At 37.3% G+C, this 25,506-nt stretch overlaps 1 protein-coding gene across 1 annotated transcript in view; it reads left to right on the top strand.

The window, feature by feature from the left end:
* Positions 1–11,891: 11,891 nt before the first annotated feature.
* The window catches only part of LOC111147687 (ELOVL fatty acid elongase 4), a 30,747-nt gene continuing 17,132 nt past the window's right edge, over positions 11,892–25,506 (top strand). The window contains exon 1 of the mRNA XM_022503911.1: positions 11,892–12,143. Coding sequence (XP_022359619.1) covers positions 12,044–12,143 — 100 coding nt within the window. The 5' untranslated portion in view covers positions 11,892–12,043. The remainder of the gene's footprint in view (positions 12,144–25,506) is intronic.

Genomic DNA, 25,506 nt, shown 5'->3' with positions numbered 1-25,506 from the left:
TTTCTCCTTTTATGAATTTTGGTGGTATCCTTTAAGAAATTGGTCTGTTTCATCTAAGTTATCAAATTTGTGGACATAGATTTGCTCAGTCTTTGTTTATTATCCTTTTAGTGTCCATGGAACCAGTAGCCATGACCACTTTTTCATTTCTGTTAATAATTTGTGTCTTCTTTCCTTTTTCCTTAAAGTTGGTTTGGTTAGAGGCTTATCGATTTTAAACCTTATCTGGCTTCACTAGGCCTTTATCAATTTATTTTCGTTTTCAAAGATGTAGTTTTAGTTTTGTTGATTTTTCTTTGTTGTTTTCTTGTTTTCAATTTCATTAATTTCTCTTCTAATTTTTCTTTTCTTCTGTTTGCTTTAAATTTACATTGCTCTTCTCTTTCTAGCTTCCTAAGGTAAAAGTTTAATGATTTAAGATCTCTTTTTCTAATATATCCATTTAATGCTGTAAAAAAATTTCTAAGTATTGCTTTTGCAGCATCATACAAGTTTTAATGTTATATTTTCATTTTAATTCAGGATATCTTCAAATTTTTCTTGAAACTTCTTTGACCCATGTGTTATTTAGAAATATCTTGTTTAATTTACAAATATTTGAGGTTTTTCAAGTTATTTTTCTGTTACTGATTTCTAGTTTGATTGTATGATGGTTTGAAGACATACTTTGTATGACTTCTACTTTTTTCAATTTGTTACATGTGTTTATGGCCTAGAATATAGTCTACCTTGGTGGATGTTCCATATTAGCTTGAGAAGAAAGCATATGGGGATGCCTGGGTGGCTCAGTGGGTTAAAGCCTCTGCCTTCAGCTCAGATCATGATCTCAGGGTCCTGGGATTGAGCCCCGCATCAGGCTCTCTGCTCAGCAGGGAGCCTGCTTCCCCCTCCCTCTCTGCCTGCCTCTGCCTACTTGTGATCTCTATCAAATAAATAAATAAAATCTTTAAAAAAAAAAGAAGAAGAAGAAGAAGAAGGCATATGCTACTGTTGTTAAGAGTACTTTGCATCAGATCAGGTTGATTGATAGTATTGTTTAGGTCAATTGTATACTTACTGATATTTTGTCTGCTTCACCCAACAACTACTCAAAAAGGGGTGTTGAGGTCTCCATTTATAATAATGGAGCTTTCAACTTCTCTTGCAGTTCTATTAGTTTTTGCCTCATGTATTTTACCATGCTGTTATTTGGTGCATACCCATTAGGATGTATGGCCCTCTTTATATTTTGTTGAATATGCTTTGATAAAAATTTTTTTTTTATGTTTGAGTTCTCTCTCTCTCTTCTTTTTTTGAAAGATTTTATTTATTTATTTGACAGAGATCACAAGTAGGCAGAGAGGCAGGCAGAGAGAGAGCGTGCACGGGAAGCAGGTTCCCTGTTGAGCAGAGAGCCCAATGTGGGGCTCAATCCCAGTGCGGAGCTCAATCCCAGGACCCTGAGATCCTGACCTGAGCTGAAGGCAGAGGCTTTAACCCACTGAGCCACCCAGGCGCCCCTGCTCTGATAAATTTTAAAAGGATTTTTACATCTATGTTCATGAGGATGTTAGACTGTACTTTGCATTTCTTGACAAGTCCTTGTTAGATTTTGATAAAAGAGCTAAGTTGACATCATAAAATAAGTTAGGAAGAGTTACCTTCTCCTCTATATTCTAAAAGAAAAAAATGTGTAAGATTGGCATTATTTCTTCCTTAAATGTTTCATAGAATTTGGCAATGATGCTACCCAGGCCTGGAATTTTTTGCTGGGACATTTTTAAATTACAAACTTAATTTCTCTCATAGTTTACAGCTATTCAGATTTCACATTTCTTCTTGCTTTGGTTTTGTAAGTTACACTTTCTGAGGAGCTAGTCCATTTTATCCAATTTATCAAATCTTCCAGCATAAAGTTGTTCATAATATTATTTTATTATCCTTTTTATGCCTGCAGTTTCTGTGATAATATCCTTCTTTCATTCTCTTTTTTATCTTAGCTCAGGGTTTATCAATTTTCTTAACATTTTCAAAAGTTGACTTGCATACTGTCATTGGCCATGCTGATTTTTTCAATTGGCTATTTTCTATTTTCTTTTATTTCTGCTCTTTATTATTTTATTTCTTTTACTTATTTTGATTTTATTTTTCTCCCCAGCTCTTTAAGTTAGAAGCTTAGAGCATTGATTGTAAATCTTTCCTCTTGTCTAACAAAAGTGTTTTAAGTTATTTCTTTTCTTCTCACAGCTGCTTTAGGTACATACCGCACATTTCAGTATGTTGTGTTATTATATACAATAATAAATAATTATATTATATATAATTATATATAATAATATAATAATATATATAACATATATAACTATTATTCAGTTGGGGTCCTTTCTAATTTCTAACTGGAATTCTTTTTTGCCCCATGTGTTAAGATTATGTTGCTTAGTATATAAATAATTAGCAATGTTATTAGTGTTTTATTGTTATTGATTTCTAATTTAATCCCCTTGTGGCCAGAGAAATAGGGTATATTATTTCAATACTTTGAAACTTATTGATAATTATTTGAGGACCCAGAAAATCCTAGACCTTTGTGAATGTTCTGTGTGTATTAAAAAAAAATGTGTATTCTTCTTTAACTGGATTTAGTGTCCCATAAGCTTCAGCAAGGTCAAGTGATTTACTTTGTGATATAAATCTATTTTTTTGGTCCATTTATTCAAATGTAGGAGATGGGTATTAAAGTCCCTGACAATGATTTTGAACTTGTCTAGTTCTTAATCTTAGTCTAAAAATTACTTAATGTTTTGTTTTTGTTTTTACTTAATGTATTTTGAAGTTGTTATAAGATGCTTACTTTTTACTGACCCTTTTCTTTTTACTAGCTTTGGTCAGCCTAAGTCATAAAAAGAAACTTCCAGTAAGTTGTAAAAAGAAAAACTTCCATCATATTTTAAGCACTCTTATTTGCAGTTACTCTGTCATATATACATACATAATACTAAATAATATAAATAGTATGATAAAAAAAGTAAAAGATACCATGAAGGCATATAAAACCTAGTCATGGAAATCAGGAAAAGCTTCTTCTTCTTCTTTCTTTTTTTTTAAGATTTTATTTATTTGAGATAGAAAGCACAAGCTACAGGGAGGAGCAGAGGGAGAGGGAGAAGCAGGCTCCCCACTGAACAGAGAGCCCGATGTAGGGCTTGATCCCAGAACTTCGAGGTCACGACTGAGCAGAAGGCAGATGCTTAAATGACTGAACCACTCAGGTGCCCCAGGAAGAACTTCTTTTTTCCTTTTTTTAAAATGATTTTATTTATGTATTTGACAGAGATCACAAGTAGGCAGAGAGGCAGGCAGAGAGAGAGGAAGGGAAGCAGGCTCCCTGCTGAGCAGAAAGCCGGATGCAGGGCTCGATCCCAAGACCCTGAGATCATGACCTGAGCCAAAGGCAGAGGCTTTAACCCTCTGAGCCACCCAGGCACCCCCCAGGAAGAGCTTCTTGATGGAAGTGATATGTTAACAGTAAAGTGGAAGTTAGTTTTAATAGAGGAGGTTATGAAAGGAGCATTCCAAGAAAGGGAAAATCTGTGTGTACAAGCCTTGAGGCAAGGAGGAGCTTGGCTCTTTGAAGAAACTGAAAGAAGTCAAGAATAGTTTCATCATAGGATGAGGGCAGAAGGGGCAGGGGAATATGTGGAGGCTGGGAAGCTTCCTGAGAGCAGTGGGAGCATTAAGAAGTTTTAAGTCAAAGAAGCACCATAACCTGGTGTGCGATTTTTTAAAAAAGGACTTAAACTGTTGTGAGAATAAATTGTCGAAGGCAAGAAATGGATGCAGGGAGTTCAGTTAAGAGGTGATTGAGGTGATTAAGGTGCAGGAGATGATGGAGGCTTAGGTTAAAGTGTATGTAGTAGAGCTGAGGTGGGTGGAAGAAGTCAAAGATAAATTTTGCATGTAGAACTGAGAGTTGGTCATGGATTGGTAAGAGAGAATAAAGTGCCAGTAATGACTTTTGGCATATATGGAAATATACAGAAATATGAAAGAAGAACAGATGTGTGTGTGTGGGGGGGGGAACAGGTTCTAGTACACTGAATTTCAGACATCTAAGGCACATCAAAGAGAAGGTGTCATGTAAGATATGAGCTTGAAAGAAGGATCTAGGGTGGGGATATGTATTTTTGGAGTTATAAGCTGGTGGCAACTAATGCCAAAACAATGGATCAAATCATTTAGGTAGAAAGTGTGATTATAAGAAAAAGAGAAGACAATTAAAGCAGCTAGAAAGAACTCTAACATTCAAAGGTTAGAAAGAAGAAAAGGAGCTGGTGAGAAAGAAAAAAAAAAAAAAAACAGAAAAAGGGACCAGATATATAAGTGATGGTACAAAAGTCAAGATTTAAAAAAAAAAAGTCAATACTTTCCCTCTATTTATGTCTTTTGGTTTTGTGTATGGATTCTTCAGAGAAAAAGTTGTTTCTACAAAGTCTGAAGGACCTTGTTCATTTTTGTATAGTTATTTATCTTGTGTGCATGTCCCACTGCACAGTTGCTGAGCCCAAAACATTATAGCTAATTACTAGAAAATTTCTTTAAATTCATTTACATACAGTCATTTTCCTTAAGGCATTCCCAGAATTTCAGGATGTCTCATGAAAGATGGCTTCTGGAACTAGCTAAACATTGGCCTGGAACCAAGGGTCAGATTTTTATACTAAGTTCTTAAAAAATAGCCAATTACTTTCCTCAATAATAATTAATTAATTTCCCCTCAGGAGCCCGTCTATCTTTTCCTACAATAAAACCAGACTCACTTTTAGTAATGGGAAGACAAGAGCAGGGTGAAGAAGCATTCTCCTCAACATTTTCCATTTATTATTGATTTCTTGGTCAAGGTTTGTATCACTGGTAAAGATGGATATGTTACAGGATGTAGTAAATGAAGGAACTGGAAACCCAAACAATATTTAATTGAGAGTGAGAGAACTTTTCTTGGTGTAACCAAGCCAGGAAAAACTGGCAGAAATACCATGGTTTGGCAGATTTATCTCTCTGTTCTGTAACACATGAGTAGAAGTGTGGCTAAATGGCCTTAAAGGATGGCTATGTGAAGGAGGACTAGACACTGGCATTGACCGTAACAGAGAGACTATATACTAGGTGTACATAGTGGATGACCCCAAAATGATGATTACCTAATGCAGGCTATTTGCAGTTAACATACTTGGACAGCTCAGGGGAAAAAAAAAAAAGATTCTTGGAAATCTCCTTGGAAAGGGAATAGCATATGCTTCTAGAAATGTCAATTAGAAATTCCAGGGGTTCTACAGTTTGAGAATGATCACAAGACTTTCTGATACATAATTATTTTGGAGGTGGTTGTAGGTGAGTCTAACTTATTTCCAGCCTCCAATATGCCCAGTTGAAAAGTATTATAACAAATCCAGTAAGAGACAAATAAACTGGGAAAAAACACTTGCAACATATATAGCAGACAAACTTATTAACTTTATTACATAAAATCTCTTACAAATCAATAAGAAAATTAGACACAACTAATGGTGTGCAAAGAATGTAAAAAGGCAGTTCTCGAAAGAAGCTAAAATGCCAATAAATATGATAAACCACAAAGTAACAATGAAATAATATTTGCCTATCAGATTGGTAATGATTGCAAAGCATAATTAAATTCAGTGAGGAGAATGGAGTGTGGGGATATGAGCACACTTTCATAGATCTTGGTGGCACTGTGAATTGATACAACATTTCTAGAGAGTAATCATGTATCAAAAATTTTAAACTAAAGCTCGCTAAAAATAAACAAACAAATAAATAAAGCTCTCTGACTCGGAAAGTTTCCTTGTAAAAAGTTATGCTAAGAAATTAATTAGACAAGTTAACAAAATTGTGTATATAGGGGTATCATTAAATATTACTCACCTTATGTCTATGTAAGGATAGGCTCTCCAACTCTGTCCAAGCCCCACACACCTTGTTTTAGACAATGAATACTTAAGCAATGATGATGATGATGATGATGATGACACAAAACAACTCACAGTTCTTGCTGCAGTTACGAGATTTTTACACAAAGATATACATACATACACAACAGATAAGTTTGTTAAGTGTATGAAACCATGATTATTATTCATTAAGTTCAAGTGGATTATCACAAAGGTCTTCATCCTCAACATCTTCATGCTGAGTAGGCTGAGGAGGAGGGAAAGGTCTTTGCTTTGGTCTGGAGGTGAAGGAGGTGGAAGGGGAGGCAGGAGAGGCAAACACACTAGGTGTCCCAGTGTAGCTTTACAGAAATACACTGGAATTCCTGTCTGAATTTTTTGCCTTTTCTTTTCTCTAAAATGTTTTTATATGGTACCAATCTTTCTTCCACTGTTAATTATAAAGCAAATGTGTCATAGAAGTTTCTGTCATAAAAGAACTCAAAAGCAGTCTTGAATAATCCGAACACTTCTGTCAGATTGTCTAATGTTAATTCGTTTTCTGGCACTGCTTCTTTTATGTCTTCTTCCTTGAACCATCTGGCACTGGTTCAAAAGCACTCATCTCCATCAAGTTGTCTTCTGTTAATTCTTGTTGTGTGGTGTCTATTAGCTCTCAAATTTCACCCCCCACTTTTTTTTTTTTTTTTTTTTGGCCATATCTACAATCTCTCTCATGATTTCCTTGATTGGCTCTGTCATAAGTCCTATGAAGTCATGCACAAGATCTGGACAAGGTTTTTTCCAGCAGGAAGTTATTGCTTTGGGCTTGACATTTTTCGCAGCTTTTTCTGTAACAGTGATCCATCTTCAATGGTGTAGTCCTTCCTCACTTTCATGATGTTCTCCCTATCAGTGTTCTTTTCCATAGGATTAACCATCTTTTCCACAGAGTATCATGTGTAATGAGCCTTAAAGGTCCTTATGACCCCCTGATCTAGAGGCTGAATTAGAGATACCGTGTTTGGGGGCAAGGAGACCACTTCAACAACTTTGCTGTTGAACTCATGGGGTTCTGGGTAGCCAGAGGTATTGTCCAGGATCAAAACAATGCTAAAAGGCAATCTCCAGGGTGCCTGGGTGGTTAAGTGGCTGGCTCAGGTCATGATCTCAGGGTCCTGGGTTTGAGCCTCCTGTCAGGATCCGTGATCAATGGGGAGTCTGCTTTGGGGTTCTCTATCTCCCTCTACCCTTGCTTGCTCACACACTCTCTCTAAAATAAAGGGATAGGATGACTGGGTGATGAATACTGGGGAAGGTATGTGCCTTGGTGAGTGCTGTGAATTGTGTAAGACCGATGAATCACAAACCTGTATCCCTGAAACAAATAATACATTGTATGTTAATTTTTTAAAAAGGCAATCCCTTATGGACAAGGTCCTTCTTGATTTCAGGGACAAAGCATTAATGGGACCAATCCAGAAAAAAGGGTTATTGTTGTTCAGGTCTTCTTGTTGTACAACCAAAAGACTGGCAGCTGGTATTTATCTTTTCCCTCCAAGGCTCAGGGGTTAGTAGTTTTGTAGATAAGAACAGTCTTGAGCATAAACCTGACCGCGTTTGCATAAAACAGTATAGTTAGCCTATCCCTTCTTGCTTTAAATCCTGGTACTCACATCTCTTTCTTACTAATATACATCTTTTGTGGCATTTTCTTCCAGAATAGGCACTTCTGTCTGCATTAAAAATCTGTTTAAACAGATATCCTTTCTCCTTAATGATTCCTCCCTCCCTCCCTCTCTCCCTTCCTTCCTTCCTTTCTTTCTCTTAATTCCTTAATGGTGTCTGCAAACTCATCTACTGCTTCTTGGTTGGCAGAAGCTGCTTCTCCTGTATCTTGACATTTTTAAAGCCAAACTTCTTTTTAAAATTATCAAACCATCCTTTGCTGGCATTAAATTCTACAACATCACATACTGCAGCTTCCTTTTGTTTTAAGTTGTCATACAATAGCTGCTTTTTTTCAAATCATATTAGAATCTATAGCTATGCCCTTCTTACATCAATCCTGAACCCACATAAAAGCTGCATTTTCAGTACAAGATGAAAGGGATTTTGCAAAAAATGCAAGGTTTCTGCACCTGCTGGCAGAGCTGTAGTAACAGCTTCATGACTTCCCTTCTCTCTCATTTTTTTTTTTTTTTTGTAAACAACAGTCCTTACACTGGATTCATTTGTCTTGAAATGGCAGGCAACTGCAGCTGCAGACCTCAATCTATGCTACATATAGCAAGCAATTCACCTTTTTCTTATAATATCATGACTTTGCTTCTTGGGAGCACTTCTAGCATCACTAGTGACACTTTGTATAGGTCCCATGTTTATAACCTTGTTATTCAATAGGTTTACAGTATTGCGCTAAACATGATGAAAAATATGTGAGAACCTTAAGGGATCCCTTTTTACTGTGATTTGCAATTTACTGGAAAGACAAACTATTCACACAGAGATGATTAGTATCACACAGTGTTTTAAGCAGATACTGGCAACACGTGAGCTCACCACAGTAACAGCAGGAAGGGGCTATGAAATTATTAGAGTGCTACAGTATGTACTAGTTAATTTGATGCAGTTATGATTTAATATTACCTTTGTTTACATTTCTCTCAACTGTGAATGGTGCCATGTATGGTCTTTAAATGTTTGTGTGGGTTAGTTTTGATAAGTTTTAACTTTTGTTAAGAGATTTGCATATATTTTATGGTAACAAATGATAAAATAGATTACTATCTATCTATATTTTATGCAATCGTGACATACCTTTTAATTTTTCTGATATTTCTAGACTATGTGATTCATCTTTGAATTCTTTCAAATTGTTAAAAAGCTCCAAAAATTTATTCAATATATTTTTCGGGAAAAATCCACATAAGTGGACCCATTCAGTTCAAACCTGTGTTGTTCAAGGGTCAACTGTATTACCAATGATTTTCTCCATTTTCTTCTAAGTATTAGCTACAGTTTACTTCTGTAAGATTTAAGGTCTTTCTACAATTCTTCATCAAGCTACCTGCTTTCACTCCTGGTTCAACAGATTCTTAAGTTCACTTTTCTTTGAAAGCACAGGTTGCTGATATTATTGACAATGTGGAAAGGCAGACACACTAGAGAAACCATGGATAGCTTGATTTATGTTAATTCTGTATGGGCTGTAAGAAATGTTAAAATACTTTGCTATTTTAGATAAAATCAATTTGTACTATAATCATATCCTCTCTCAGTTTTTGTAGATAACTTTATCTTACTTGTATTTAACCCATAACAAAGAACTCTAGTCCTAAAAATTTTGCAGATACTATGAATGCTTATATTTGATTTTGTTCTGTCATGATGCCACCAAGATCTTGGTTAAATGGCTGCCACTCTAGGTGAGTAAATATGCAGGTCTCTTTCCCTCTGCACAGATTAGCTAGACTTTGGTTTGGTCAGCCTTTAGTATTTGTAAACCACTTGTGAATTGAGTATGTACTGGACTGTAGTCTCTATGCTGGGTAATAGAGCTTCTGAGTGAGTAAGTTCTAGGGTTCTTGTTCTTGGTGTATATTTAATAGCTCATAAATGCAAATAAACCTACTACTCTTCCAGGTAGTGTGGAGGAAATGTTAAATGCCACCCCTAACTTAGATTGGTCATTATTTGCCTAGGAGTTTCTTATATGTGACAGGCGCCCCCTAGTGAATAAAGGGACTTAAGTTGGCCTCTACTACAAAGAGGCTAGAAAAATGTCTGAAGCTGTTTTAACAAGTTCACACTGTATTAAACAAGTAAAAGAGACAGTGAAGCAACCCATAATACACTCTTAACTACAGAGAATAGAGGGGGCACTTGTGATGAGCACTGGATGTTATATGTAAGCGATGAATCACTAAATTCTACACCTGAAACCAATTTTACCATACATGTTAACTAATCAGAATTTAAATTAAAAAACTTGGGAAAAAAAGATGCTAATGTTTTGTGCGTGTGAATGCAGGTGAGGGTGGGGATCTGTTCTCCATAAAAAGCATCCAGGATTTCACAATATAAAAGTAGTAATCAATTTTCTAGAAGCAGGCCAAACTAAACTGAACTATGCTAGGTCATCAAAGTACATGAGTAGAGCCCTGATCTTTATCTACTCTCCAGGTATTATGACTTGACTGGATTTAAAAAAAATGTATGTATATACAGAGAGATATTTACATATCTATATATCTATACCTATATATATCTACTAGAATCAGTATGATACACAAAACTTGGGGTTGAGACTTGAGAAACCATAATTCAATCCAAAAACTTTAATCAGGTAAATATATTTGATAAATTACATTTTATTTGGTTAATTTCAGGAACAGAGCATTAAAGAAGATTGTGGTTGCTTGAGACAATAAATCAATTACATTTAATTACCTTTTCTCTTCCTAAAGCTCCTCTCACTTATAACAGTCTTCAAGTTCTGAAATAAGCATGTTATAAATTTGACATCATCATAAATATTATTATTTATAGCACTGGGTTAAGTCCTCAACGAAGAACCGAAAATAATTCTCATTCTCTAGGATGTTTCCAATATAAAATAAAGTCGAAGGATATACAACCAAATCAACTGGAAAACAAATAAATGTGATAAAAAACAGTATTCACATTATTTTAACAGTGTCAAAGAGCAGACGCAATCACACACCTGACTCCGTGGCCTCTAAAGGGAGCATACTAAACCAACAATTGGACAAAGGGTTAAACAGAGAGTAGGTCAAGTATTTAAGCAAGAAGTAGGTGAGAAGTTTACCAAACTATTCTCCTAGGTCTTGTTTGATGTCAAAAACTATCAAATTAAGAACTGTATGTAGTGTATATTTGCTACTTTTCAGGAGGTTCACTTTTCAGGGGTAGATTATCCTGTTGACTCCCACCTTACCATCTAAACATTTTTTTAAATTAAAAAAAATTTTTTTCCACTTTCACCTAGATTGTCCTTTGTCTCCTAAGCAATGATCCTTTTACATTCATCTCAAATCCTTCAGGTCCAAGAGGACTTCTCTGATCCTAAATCCCCTCTCGGTCCTACTTCTTCTCTGAAGCTGTAACGACATTATTTAATACAACTATATTGCTTTGATTATTCCATGTATATTAAAAGAGTTTACAAAACACAAGCAAGCATTCAGTCAAATTATTTGTAAACTGGTTAATGAGTAGACCCTACAGTCCATCATTCTCCACCACGGCTGCTTGGAAGACAAATATCACTTGGCTAACTGAGAGGGATAACTTGTGCATTTCTCCTGTCATGATAGGCATGTGCCGGTGGGGGTGGATAAAAAAAAAAAAAAAAAGAACCCAAAGGAGATAGAAGTGAATGACAGGTAAGGACCAAAGCACCTCGCCTACCTCATCCTTGCCCACAAAACGCCCATTCTTCCCCGTCCTGTTTCCTAAGATGTATCAGGGGCGGATGCGAGGTCACCCGTGGGGTGGCAGCATACCCCTCCGCAGGGGCGGCGTACCCTCCTCCTGTGGGCGGAGAAGGAGAGGGTTGGGGAGACTGGCTGTCGTAGGTAACCAAGAGGGGCCCGAGTGTCTTGCTCCGGCGCGACCAGGCAAAGGGTGAGAGACGAGAGGTATGGGACGGCGCGCGCCTGCGCGGACCTGACTCTCGCGGTCCCACGACAGCCGCATCCCTGCGCCAGAGTCCTAGCGCGCGGGCGGGAGGAGGGGCAGTAGCCCCTCCGCCTCGCGCTCGGCCACGTGACTTGGGCCGAGGAGATTGGAGCGGCGGCCGCGCGAGGCGACAGACTGGTGCAGCGCCTGGCGCTCACGGCGGGATCTCCTCCTCCTCCGCTTTCTTCTAAGAGCCTGGACGGTACCTTCTACTCCGCCCGGCTAGTCGACGCGGCCGCCGCATCCCTGTCGCCGCGGCACCCCGAGGAGGAAGAGGAGACGCAACTGGGCCGCCGCCGTTAGAGGGGTCCCCGGCTGCCGCTCACTCGGTCGGCCGTCGCCTCCGAGGTCAACCCTCCCACGGTGTCTCCGCTTTCTCCTCCCGCTGCCGCCGGCGCCCGCTTACCGCCGAGATGGGGCTCCTGGACTCGGAGCCGGGCAGTGTCCTCAACGTGGTGTCCACGGCGCTAAACGACACCGTGGAGTTCTATCGCTGGACCTGGTCCATCGCAGGTAAAGCGGCTGCCTTCCCTGTCTTCGTCCGGCCCTGCGGGGAGACACTTGTCCCGGCCCTGCAGTCCCTCGCTCCCCGCGGCTGTTGGGATGCTGCGGATCAGAGGAGATGCCGGGGCGCGGGGCCCGCGATCCGGCACTGGTTAATCTGATCCGAACGTTAAGGCCTCCCCCTCCCCCCGTGACGTTTGCACGGTTTTCCTCTGAGCTTCCATCTCTCTTCAGCTTCTCGGATGCTGGAGCTGACATATCAGATGGAGTCTGTGCTGCTGAGAGCTCGTCGCAGGAACCACTCCGCCCTACTCCCATATCTCCCAGTCTCATCTGACAGTTTTAACTTAGGCACAGGATTGATTTTTAACATTTAGTAATAGTCCATTTAGCGAGATGGCCGGGGGGAGGGGGGCGTTCGGGGAAGGAGGAGGGCTTTGGTGGTAGCTGTGTTTTTGCTTCTTCGGCCTCCTCGTTGCTTTGACACAGCCTGCTAACCGGCTGGTATTTTGTCTAGCTCATCCATCTATAGTAAAAAGTAAAAAGCCATGGTTTCTTGAACCTTGAAGAATATCAGTTTCTGAGGCTTTTTCAACAGCAAATATGTTTGAAGTGATTGTAATGGCTTTGCGCAGTGCAGTGCGGTTAGGGGGAGGGGGAGGCTAAAATAGAGGGGAAGAAATAAGTCTTTAGGAAGGGGGTCTCTACAGCAGCATCTAGAGGTTGTCCAGCAGCCTACATATATATAGTTTTCTTGTATTAGCAAACTTTTCCCTTTAGCGGCTGGAGTTCGATAGGGATCCTCAGTTGGTTGATTCTTCTAGTGGAAGTAGTTGTGCTATTATGTTATTTTTACACTTTACCATTTTCTTAATTTGCTTCAATTGCTTTTAGTTTTAAAGCATCTAAAGGCTTTTGAAATAAAAAATTAGCCCAACAGGATTTTAGAAATGATCTTATGATTTAAAATTACCTAGTCCTTTTGCAGTATTGCACTGCCTCCCAGTAGCCGAAGAGACTAATGTTACATGTTGTGACTCTGCCTCCCTTCCCTAGAAATGAAAATATATTCTTGTAGTTTTGTATTTGTTGTTAGTGTAAATGGAGCAGTGGTTACAGCATGATTACCATACGTGGGATTTGTATTGTGGAGAAAATGTGTGCTGGAATTATTTCTGTATGTGACAAAATTTGTTCTTTGACATTGATGTGGCTTTAACTTCTTTAGTAGGAATCTCAAGTTTGGCACTGAGAAATAAGCTATTTAATTAGACATTGCAATGGAAAGTGGTTAAAAGGCAGTTTTTAATGGAATCTTCCCTTAATCTTTCTTCTGTGTGCTGTTACACTGAAGTTATGCTGCACCTACAAAAGCTGGGTAGGATATACCCTTCCCTTCATCTCTGTGATTTTGGTTATTTAGGCATTGCATCAGGGTTTCCCATTACACAACTGTGCGGAGCTGAACATCAGTTTTGGCAGATAATTGCACTTTGCATACTTCAGAGTTCAGACATTGTCAAAGTTCTCCAGTCTCCATACAGTCAGAGCCACACCCCAAAGTTCCTGTCTATCATTTCCTTCCTATCTCAGAGCTTTTCTACCTCTTGTGTCTCAGAAAGACAAACTTAGCACAAAGGTAGAACACACCGTTCTGTGTTGGTTAATTCCTTCCTAATGGTGCTGGTGTAAAAAATATCACGAATGAAATAGGAAATTTTATGTAGTTGCTTCATGTGAAAACTTGCTATTACCCTGGGAAGGGCATATAAAATAATAACTGTAGGCTAAGCTTGAGAAATGAGAGTAGCCACTGGAACACAAGTGACCTCTCACTAGTAAGTCACAGGGGAGGAGGTATTCACCCATGCTCTGGCTATCCACTTACGAAACCTGAGACTGCTTCCGTGCTTTCTGTAATGAGCTACCTAGTGTAGGTAGATGGTATTTCTTAAACCAACTTAGAGGCTTAATGGGATAATGTTTGTTCTGCCTTGCTACTGTGAAAAAGTGAAAAGAGGAATATTTTTTAGATTCAGGCAGAATGGACCTGTACCCTGTGGTTTCCCATTTCCTTTCATCCCTATCCCATGCTCTCCATGTTCCCTTTCTTTGACTCATTCACAATGCTCTGATTCCACAAGGATCTCCTCTTGCTGTAATTTCACAAAAATCTGAGTGAATGAATTTCGAAGCCTTATTACATGAGGCTGAATAAAAAGTTGATGAGTCAGATGTTTGGAAAGAGGGGGAAATAAAGATGGGTGGAGAGAAAGATGGTCTTGAGAAATCTTAGTGTGGCGAAAGAATACAAATTATTCAGAGAACAAGATATGAACTAGGCCTGTGCCCTTGAGTGCTTTCATGCCTAGAATGTAGTTCCATGCTTCTGCCTTTGTTTTATTTGTTCATTAACTATGTCTCTTCACTGAAGTTTCTACCTAAGTGTAAAGGAGTATATATCTACTTTGGACTGTCATGATAAGAATAGTTATGGATTTTGTAGAGTATATTTGGTGATTCCAGAGATTTATGACCTAGGGAAAACAGTTTCTAGGAAAATACCATTTTGTGCTATCATAATCAAATGGTGCTGTTTAATAAAACACAAAACAATGTTCAAAGCAAAGTATAAAAAAGTGGGCTTTTCAAAAGTGCATATCTAGCAAGTATACAATATGACCCATAGAGTATTAACACAGAAAATTTACTTTTACTGTAATTGTTAATACTTTATACAATGATACTAAAACTCTGAAAAAGCTGTACTTTTAGAAAAACAAGAAAAATAATTTTCTACTTCCGTGTATTTTTAGATATTTTGAACAAGTAAGTTAATCTCAGTTTATATTAATAGGAAAGTATAGACTGATGTAGAACTTTATACCTGCTAGTGGCATGGGAGTAGGAACTCTGATCTCATTGTATTTTATTCTTCTATTCCTTTACTTTATGAGTACATTAAAATTATTAGGACTGGGATCCTATGCTCTCTTTCTATATATATATATTCAAAGTTGTATGTAAATTTTTAAAACTGGTGAATCTTAATATTCTCCAATTTATAAATACCCAAGTTATCTACATTATCCATTGTATTTATTTTAATAAATGCTTATTAATAGCCTTTTGTGTAACTGAAATTAGCTAAGAAGCATCCTGCAAAGTTAATAGCCAGGCTGCCTATAATAAGGCCAGATATCTCCTGAGCTGCCATATTTCTTTTTGACCACATGTTTTTAAACAGCCATTGTTCATGAAATATTTACACACATATGCGTGTGTATGTGTGTGTGTGTGTGTGTGTGTGTGTGTGTATGGGATGGTGCTTGGCATTACTCTCTGTTCACAGATATAGTAGCCCATATTTTGATGCAAAATTTGTGTCTACTTGGGATTTGAACTTAGAGCATAGAAGGCCAACTAAGCTGGCCATAAATTCACTTTGGAGGGGCAGAAGGGGATGAGTAGTATAGGAAGGAGGAGGACTGCTGTAGGATGATGATGAAATTTGGAAGCAAGGCTTATGTAATAATTTATTCTTTCCTCATCACTTACTATGTGTGGAATAGTTGTGGGCTCTGGGGAGAGAATGAGCACACTTGGTCACTGCAACCCATGCACTTATGAAGTCATGGCTATTCCACCTTGCTTGGTATCATGGTCTGAAGGCATGATCTGTGATCTGTCAGAATCAGGCCTTGCTGGCACATAGGGAAGACAGAAGAGTCCTTCTTTACTATTCTTATCCTCACTTTTACCTGCACCACAGTCTTGAGTTGTAAGATTCTATTAGAATATTTTAACTGTCACCATGTGGAGTTGATGTGTATATTGTCAGAGAGTATTTGGATAGATGGACTAAGGAGAAGGGCATCAAAGACAAAAAATTCATGGAAACTGGGAATGTTTTTAACAGTCAGTGAGTCACCCTTGCTTGGTGAAACTGGGGGCTTGTGGGAAGGGACATTTAACTCAGCTCAAATAAGCTGGGGTAAAAGGTCTGTCCCAGGGAGTTCGAGGTCCCAGAGGAACATGTGTCTTACAGTATATTTATATTAGTATTAGTATTTGTCACAGTCAATGTATAGTCTTTAATCTGTTATTGTCTAAATTATGTTTTGTTTGTTTGTTTAGCCTAGCCTGGAAACCTAGTTACCATTTTTAATGTTTCTTTGAGAAAAGAAATTCTAAATTCTAGGCAGCTAATTAAAGAGAAATATGTGGAACATCAGCTCCTAACCTAGGATCTCCCTTACCCATGTTTTCAATGAGGTCCTAGAGTTATCCTTCTCTCTCATTACCTCCCTGAAACCTCTAGGAGGTCCATACCATTTTAGGACTTTTTGTTTGGTTGGTTGGTTTTTATTTTTGATGGCAGACTCTTAGACTTTAATATCTGATACTCTTGTCTGTTCCTCAGCAGCCTCATCATAGAACGTCCAATCACAGATGAAATTACAGAAGGGTAAAACAATGCAAATTCTAAAACTGGTGCCAGGACACAGTTTTATAGAGTTAGATTTTTTGGCTTAGGAAGACAGGGTTTTAAGAATTACATATGTGATTATATCAGACGATGCCTTTCTGAGCCACAAAGACATGGTCATCCTTTTAAAATTGAACTTGTTAGATTTTTTTCTCAAGTCACACGATAATGTCATTAGTGAGTGATTTAATATTATTAACCTAAGTATTATTTTAGGATTAACTGAGTCATTTATTATTTCAAATTAGACATATAAGAACATAGAGAAGTGTTGTGTGTCAGAATCTGTCTTTTCTCGCTGTAGATGGCTCTTTTTTTTTTTTTCCTTTTCGTGATCAGGACATTTCCCCTTTTAAAAATCAAGATGCTATTGTTTTATTTTCCCTTGGAATGAGAATGAATTCAAATACATTTTAAGACTCATCAGGGTTTTGAATTTAAAAAAAGAGAAGGGAGGAAACACATGGCCTTTCAAACCAAGTTTACAAATTCCTTCTTAACCTGGTCAGCCAGTGTATCCTTGCCCATTGACATGCAGCTCCAGGCAACTTGGATACCTCCCCACTGAGTAAAACATGCACGCGTCTATCTTTGTTTTTCTTGTCACACTGTTCCCTTTGCCTTCATTGCCCTTTCTCCTCTCCATCTTTCCAGGAACCCTCCTTCACAAAGCCTTTCTTGGCCATGGTACCCTAGAGCAGTTCATTTCTTCATTGGATCCCTTTCCCTTCAGCAACTACAAGTGCACTTCCTTGTGCCATTCCTTCTGTAACTCTATCGTCTTGAACTATTTTAACTTTTTTTTATTATTTGCCCTTTAGCTTTGTATTTTACTCCCCAACACTAGGGGGTACTCTTGTATTTGTTGCTTTAATATGTATCAAGAGATAACAACCATAATCTAGCATAATTTCAAATAGTGATATATTCTGGTTGCTAAACACTAACAAGGTTTGGTGCCACACTAAGTTGTAAGGAGTTTTTTTTTTTTTCTTTTAAGGATCTTTGTCATAAGTTAGCAATAAATTCAGCTGATGTTGATATATTTAATGAAGGAATCAAACTATTAAATCATTTATTAGCACAAAATAGTTACTTTCAAGAGACATAAAATTAGATGTAATTCTGTCTTCCTTGTCTATGCAGAAATATTGTGATGGGTGTGGAAGTGAAGAGGGCGGCATGAAATAAAGAATGGAAAGAAAACTGGACTGGAATTTATTTGTCCTAGGCTTTAGTCCTAGGCTTTAGTCTCACTAATTAGCTCTGAGAGTTTGGACAGGTCCTTTTGTTTTTCCAAACTCAACTTTTTTCATCTATAAATTGACAGAGTTGAATTAGGTAATTTCTAAGGTCTCAGCTGGCTCTTAAATTCTGTGTATATGTAAAATTAAAAAAAAATTTACATAGGTCAAGCAATTTCAAATAAACGTACATTGATTAGTGATTTTAAAACCTCACTCTGTGCAATAATTCCAGTCTTTCCCAACAAACCTGTTATTAGTTTGCTAAGGTAGAACAAATAAAAGATTCATATTTAATCCTTTTTACTTTCTTATCTGCTCTATAAGAAATAGGTAAAGGAATAGAAAAACAAGGGATACAGATATTTAAGTATCTGCTTTGACATAGCACTGTTTGTTGCCATAATACTGTATCTATTTAATTATCTAGATATTTCTTGAAAAACCAAGCATTATCTATTTTGTAAAAAATAATAGCATAACTTTAAATAATTAGGTTAATATATATTATTTATGTAATATATATAATTATACATTATATTTATTATGTAACATACCACTTCTAAGGATGGCTTGTTATGTGGTTTGGGGCAAGTTATTCTTGATCCTTTGGGTTTCATATTGCTACCTGTCCCCTGAGGTAGTTGAAACTATATCATCTCTTATGGCCACTTTATTGAGTCCTTATAACGTCTCCTATAGTGTCTCCTTAATCTTACTTTATATTTTCTTCTACAAGAAATGCAAAATTTTGTCATATGTCATTACAAAAGATTTTCAGTTATAGGCACTTGAGCATTTCTAATATTTGGAAGTGTGGCTTAAAATTCTTGTAAAATTGCTGCAAATATATAGGTTGTAGCATATGGGGAGACAAAAGAAATTAAATAATTTTGGTATAAGTATGTTCCTTAACCAAATGTTAATTTAAAAAATCTTGTTTTTGTCATATATTTTTCTTTATGGAATATTGTTATTCTTAAATAGCTCTCAATATATTTTGTGATTGCATTTTACTTAGAATATAAGTCTTGGAATTTGAAACGCAAATGCATTAGTCCACTGAAGGAATCCTCTACTCCCTGTTAGATGTACTCAGAAAGGCATTTGTGATTTTTGAACTCGAGTATTCAAAGGAGTAAGCTTTGTTTTCATTTTTATTTATCAAATGAAAACTTAAGCACAGATAGATATTGTTAAAGAGTTTCATGTAGTTTTGCACACCAGTGTTCATAGAAGCATTCACAGTAGCCAAGAGGTGGAAAATATCCATCGGTGAATGAATGGATAAGCAAAATGTAGTATATACGACGATGGAATGTTATTTAGCTTTAAAATGGAAGGGAATTCTGACACATGCCACAATATGGGTGAGCCTTGATGATACCACTTATATAAGGTCTCTAAAATAGTGTAATTCACAGAAACAGAAAGTAGAGTGTTGATTGCCAGGGTTTATAGGAAGGGGGAGATGGGGAGTTGTTCAGTGGGTATAGAGTTTCAGTTTTATCAGATGAGAAAGTTCTGGAAATTGGTTGTACAACAATGTGATAAACTTAATGTCATTGAACTGTATACTTAAAAATGGTTAAGTACATTTTACATTATGTCTTTTTTACCATAATTTTTTAAAACATTTCATATAAAATTAATATAGTACCTCTAGATATGATCTTTCTTCAGTGTTCAGTTGTATAACCATTGATTCTGTGAAAATGAGTAAAGGAAAAGCCATTCAGAATGGAATTGGGAGACACCTGGCTGGCTCAGTCAGAAAAGCATGCAACTCTTGATCTTGGGATTGTGAGTTTGAGCCCCATGTTTGGTGCAGAGATTACTAAAAATAAAAAAACAAATAACAATTTTAAAAATGGAGTTGGGAAGTTCTGAAGGGAGAACTCTCAGGCAAGTACCACTTGTCACGGCCTACTTTACATACTCTAACCCACAGGAAGAGGCTTACTTTAACTCCTCAGCAGGAGGAAGATTTTCCCCTTGCCCAGTAACTACCCAGCCCATGAGAAGTTGCCACAACCCTGAACTCTCAGCTTCTTCCAATGGATCATTCTAACCAACCCCTCCCAACTTGTTTTTCCCTCTATTAAAAGGATGCTCTCCTCCTTTGTTCTCAGGGCTTGCTGATGTTTCACCATGGTTTGCATGTCCAAAATTGTAATTCCTCTGCTATCCTCACATAAACTCATTTTGCTGATAAACTGGCTAGTTTATTTTTGTTGACAATCTTTTGTTTTTTCAGCTTACAGTAAAATGGCTTTATAAAGAGAATGTATAACTGTTGCCTAAAAAAAAGTACCCAATGGCTAAAAAGTAGCAAATAACATTTGTTATTTTTTTGCTGGACAATTTTTCCAAGAACTTCACAACCCTGGAAGATAGGCCTGGAAGGCATTATTATTTTCATATTTTTAGAAGTCTGAGAATCACAGAGATTAAGTCACTTGTGGATGAACACTGTAGTGGAAATGGGCTTAACAAGTTGTTTTGTCTCTTAGCCCAGCGCTCTTGTCTCCCCATCACACTAGCCAAGCAGGAAAGCAATAATCAATCCTCTGACCTATATATTTTCTCTTACTTTACCTTGTCTTATAGTGCTATCTTATATATATAGTATCACTACTTAGAATATTAAATCTGAACAATTACCACCAGAGGTAAACTAAAGAAAAACATCTGAAATACTCAAAGGTACTGTAAGGGCTGTTGTATTCAATTAAACTAAAAAGTGAAACTTATTTATTTATTTGAATCATATACATGGATATACATATATAAAGTATAAAAAATGGTATTTAGCCTGAGATGAAGTTGACTTCTATATTATGGATTGGCTAGGACAAGGAAAGTATATTCAAAGAGAGTTATGGAGATGTTTGCTAAATTTCACAGGGTAAGAACCTGAAACTGTTGGTAATTAGTGAAAAGGAATAAATTCAGGTAAAATAATATTTTAGCCATTGGATATTCAGCCTATAGAACTGTAAGCAAGAGAAGACTATGGCCACAGTTCCCATATATATATACATATACACACACTCCAATGGTAGCTTCAATCTTTTTTATTATTTATTTATTTATTGCTAAAAGGAAACACCATTTCAGTTTTCTTTTCTTTTCTTTCTTTCTTTTTTTTTTTTTTTAAGATTTTATTTATTTATTTGACAGACAGAGATCACAAGTAGGCAGAGAGGCAGGCAGAAAGAGAAGAGGAAGCAGGCTCCCCACGGAGCAGAGAGCCTGATGTGGGCTCGATCCCAGGACTCTGGGACCATGACCTGAGCCAAAGGCAGAGACCTTAACCCACTGAGCCACCCACGCACCTCCCATTTCAGTTTTCTTAAATCTGTAAGGTCATTAAGTGGCACTAAGGGGAATGTTTGGACTTTGAACTCCCAGATTAACAAAGGGAGGAAGTTTTCTGACTGCTTTTTCTGAGAAGTCAAACAAAATAGGAAAGTGGGGTGAGAAGGAAACCACTTATCTGCATTTTTATCTTGGCTTCCAGGATGTGAGGCATCATTTTTTTATATCAAACACACATATGTATATATGATATATTCATAAAATCCCATTCATAGGGAAAAGGAAAACAGTTCCAAAAGGCAGGGGAATCTGGGGCAAATAATAGGTCTGAGGAAAAAATATATAATTGACTCTTGAATAATGCAGGAGTTAAGGGATGCTGATCCCCTGCATCGTCAAAAATCCATGTGTAACCTTTGACTCCCTCAGAATTTAACTACTAATAGCCTACTGTTGACCAGAAACTTTACCATAACAGTTGATTAACATACATTCTTATAGTATTATATGCTGTATTCTTAATGATAAAGTAAGCTAAAGAAAAGAAATGTTATTAAGAAAAACATAAAATACATTTATAGTATTGTATTTATTGAAAAAAATTCAGGTATTTAAGTGGCTCCCTGCGGTTTAAACCCATGTTGTTCAAGGGTCCAAAATATTTATATATAGATCCCTTATATATATGTTGTTGTTGTTGTTTTTTTTACCATGGATTTAGATATCTTCTACACATGGTGAAACTCACTGCTATTTATTGAGCTTCTAGTATGGGACCCTTATGGACTATGACATGCTGTAGTGTGCATTTTATACACTTTATTTAATGTTCATAGCATGTTCATAGCATCCCTAAAGCAGGAAATAACACACTTATTCTGGAAACTAAGCAGGCTGAGGTAGAGGATATTTACAAAGGAAGATGACTGGAGCCTTATGGGTAGAGCAGACCTGGGAGAGTCTTACAAGCTATGCTGAAGAGGTTAGAATCTGTCTGGTAGCTAACAGGGAGATGCTTAATTGCTTAAAAATAGGGGATCACATTTAGCTTTTGAAAGATAATAGCAGAAGCAATGGGAGATGGACTAAAAGGGAATAGGAGATATCACAAGGTGGGGAAACCAGTTGGATCAGTGGTTCTTCAGAATCTGTGCTTTAGTTCTAGCGTATATCTCAGGTCGTTACATGTCCATTGTTCCCAGTTGTATGAAGACCCTTACTCCTCTACTTCTGCCTTCTTTCCCTCACTGATACCTAGGATCTTACTGGGTTGGAGAATTATGCATCACATTTTAGACTAGAACCTAGAAGAAGCTACTTAGTATCTCTAGTTGGTTGTTAGGCATGTGTTTTTCTTTTGGTTATGGCAGGTTAAATAGATGTAGATATTGTTAAAAAAAAATAAGTGACTGATTCATTCAGGTAGACTCTAGGAACAAATAAATAAAACAAATATATAAAATAGGCTCACATTTATGAGTAGATTAGAGTGGTTCTTCTTAGATTTTAATGTGTAAATCTCCTGGGAATCTTACTAAAACACAGATTCTGGCTTAGGTCTGGAGTGAGGCCTGAGATTCTGCATTTCTAGTAGACATACTTTTTTGCTGGGCTACCACACTTTGAATAGGAAGGGAATAGAGGATTCTTAATTTCTTTGATAATCTACTACTATGTACTAATACGGGAAAAGAAGAATTAAAAATGTTCTTAAGCTATAGATTTAAAAATATATTTAAGAAAACCAAAAAATGGGATACATTTCTATAGAACATTTAGGTTTTTGTTTTTTTTTTTTACCCCCACAGGAACTTTGTGTATCTTTTAGAACCATATTGATCAATAACTCTTGCTAATTTTACCTGAATCAAAAGGACAGTTGAGAAATGTCTCCAGTATGTATTCTCACAGTGGTAGTTGCCAAAATATTTATTTTCTAGATCCTTTGTTGCCTTCATTTGGTCTGCTAAGTCCTCAGCCATTTGCTGGGTACATCCAGTATTGCAAGCCTTTGTGGCTATAGAAATAACAATAAGGCCCCTGCGCAGCTGTGTGGGACACACTCAAACAGACTAAAAGGGCAGCTGCATGGTATGATAGAGGTAATCATAGTGTGCTTTCAGGGTTACAAAGAAAATACATATTCAGTACTTTCAAGTGCAAAAAAGAGTTAATGTTGGAGAGGCTTCTTACAGAGGGCTATCAGTTTGAACCTCAAAGCAAGACTGTGATTGGAATAATCTTATTATTACCCCCATTTTACATAGCAGGATTTGTGGCTCCAAGAGTTTCAGGTCCAAGTCGTGGGACTAGCACATGATGGATAGACCTGGAATCCGGTTGTTCTTAATTTAAGTCCTATCCCTTGCCCCTCTACGACACTCCCTCTGTTCTGTGTGTCTTAAGTCATCACTGACTAGATTTACTTCCTATTCTTGTGCTTACTCTTGTTAATTCTAAGAATTTGGATGTCCTAAAAATTAAAAATTTTACTGATTTTTCTTTTGGGAAATGATAACTAGCTTAGACTACTTAGGGGATAAAGTTTATTCTGACTGGCAGATACCCTGAATTTTAAAAAGCTTTAAGAAAATCAGCCTTTCCAAAACAAAAAGGAGCCCTATTACAGATTTTTTTTTTTTTATTTGAGACCGACAAAGAGAGCATGAGTGGGGGGAGGGGCAGAGGACGAGGGAGAGAGAAACCTCAAGCAGACTCCCTGCTGACCACAGAGCCCTATGCAGGGCTCCATCCCAGGACCCCAAGATCATGACCTGAACCAAAATCAGTAGTTGGACCCTCAACTGTTGGAGCCACCAAGGCACCCCAACCTATTAGAGATTTTTAAGAAAGTTCTTTTAATATACATAGGGATAATTTGTTGTAAGAATTAATTACAGTTGTTTGTATATAAGTATGTATTTCTAAAAGACTTAAACTACTGGAGTACAAATATTATTTATTAAAATTTGGTTTACATTTTCTTAAAAAAGAGTTTTTTTAAAACAGCCTCTCTAATTCAAAATTCAGATTTAGACTTGTTATGTATTGTTCTCTTGCATAAATTATAGGATGTTCTGTCTTCTCAGTATATAAGTTATAAAATGTTCTGTTTTCTCAGTTTAAACTCTTATAATTATGAATGGTACTTTCTCTTTAATTGGTTAAACTCTTCTCTTGGAAAAGAGGATTTAGTGGTTTGATTATTATCAATGATAATACCAGTGCCAACATTTACTGAGCTCTAATTCTGTGTCAGGCACCATACATTTAGCAATATCTTATTCCTTCCAACAACCCTGTTATCATCCATAAAGCCAAAGAGAGTTAATGTAATTCACTCAGTGTATTTACCTAGTAAAAGAAAGCTAGGATTCTAATGTTGGTAGACTGACTTGAGAGTCAGTATTTGGAACCTAGATAACTTCTCTAGATCAGGAAGAAAAGGCCTAGAAGACATCAAAGGACTTGACTTTTAATGGAAGGGGCTCAGATTATTCCTGACCTGTGTGAAAGGTCACACCTGTGTGAAAATGTGGTATGGATAGGGGATGGGTTACAACAGAAGGAACAACTCTGCAGCATTCGTGTTGCCCACCAGAATCACCAGAGGAACTTTGAGATCACATTCCTGGGCCCTGTCCACAGAGATTTTGATTTAGTAGATCTGGGGTGGGGCCCAACAATCTTCACTTTTAATAAGCGACGGTTCTTATGTGGGTGGCCCAGCAACATAGGGGTGTTTGAGAACCACTGATCCAACTGGTTTCCCCACCTTGTGATATCTCCTATTCCCCTTTAGTCCATCTCCCATTGCTTCTGCTATTATCTTTCAAAAGCTAAATGTGATCCCCTATTTTTAAGCAATTAAGCATCTCCCTGTTAGCTACCAGACAGATTCTAACCTCTTCAGCATAGCTTGTAAGACTCTCCCAGGTCTGTTCTACCCATAAGGCTCCAGTCATCTTCCTTTGTAAATATCCTCTACCTCAGCCTGCTTAGTTTCCAGAATAAGTGTGTTATTTCCTGCTTTGGGGCTATTTTATATATATGGCTCTCTCTTCAAGAAACAATTCAAATGTCTGTTTTTGAAGTCCATCTTGTCCCCTCTCACCTGCCCTTCCATTATTCTTAAGACTGATCCCTTGTTGTTCTTTTTTATTTTTTTTTAAGATTTTATTTATTTATTTGACAGACAGAGATCACAAGTAGGCAGAGAGGCAGGCAGAGAGAGAGGGGGAAGCAGACTCCCTGCTGAGCAGAGAGCCCAGTGTGGGGCTCGATCCCAGGACCCTGAGACCATGACCTGAGCTGAAGG

The sequence above is a fragment of the Enhydra lutris genome, unplaced genomic scaffold, assembly GCF_002288905.1.
Source record: "Enhydra lutris kenyoni isolate GAN:26980312 unplaced genomic scaffold, ASM228890v2 scaffoldscaffold17, whole genome shotgun sequence".
NCBI lineage: Eukaryota > Metazoa > Chordata > Mammalia > Carnivora > Mustelidae > Enhydra > Enhydra lutris.
This window is presented reverse-complemented; position numbering and strand designations above follow the sequence as displayed.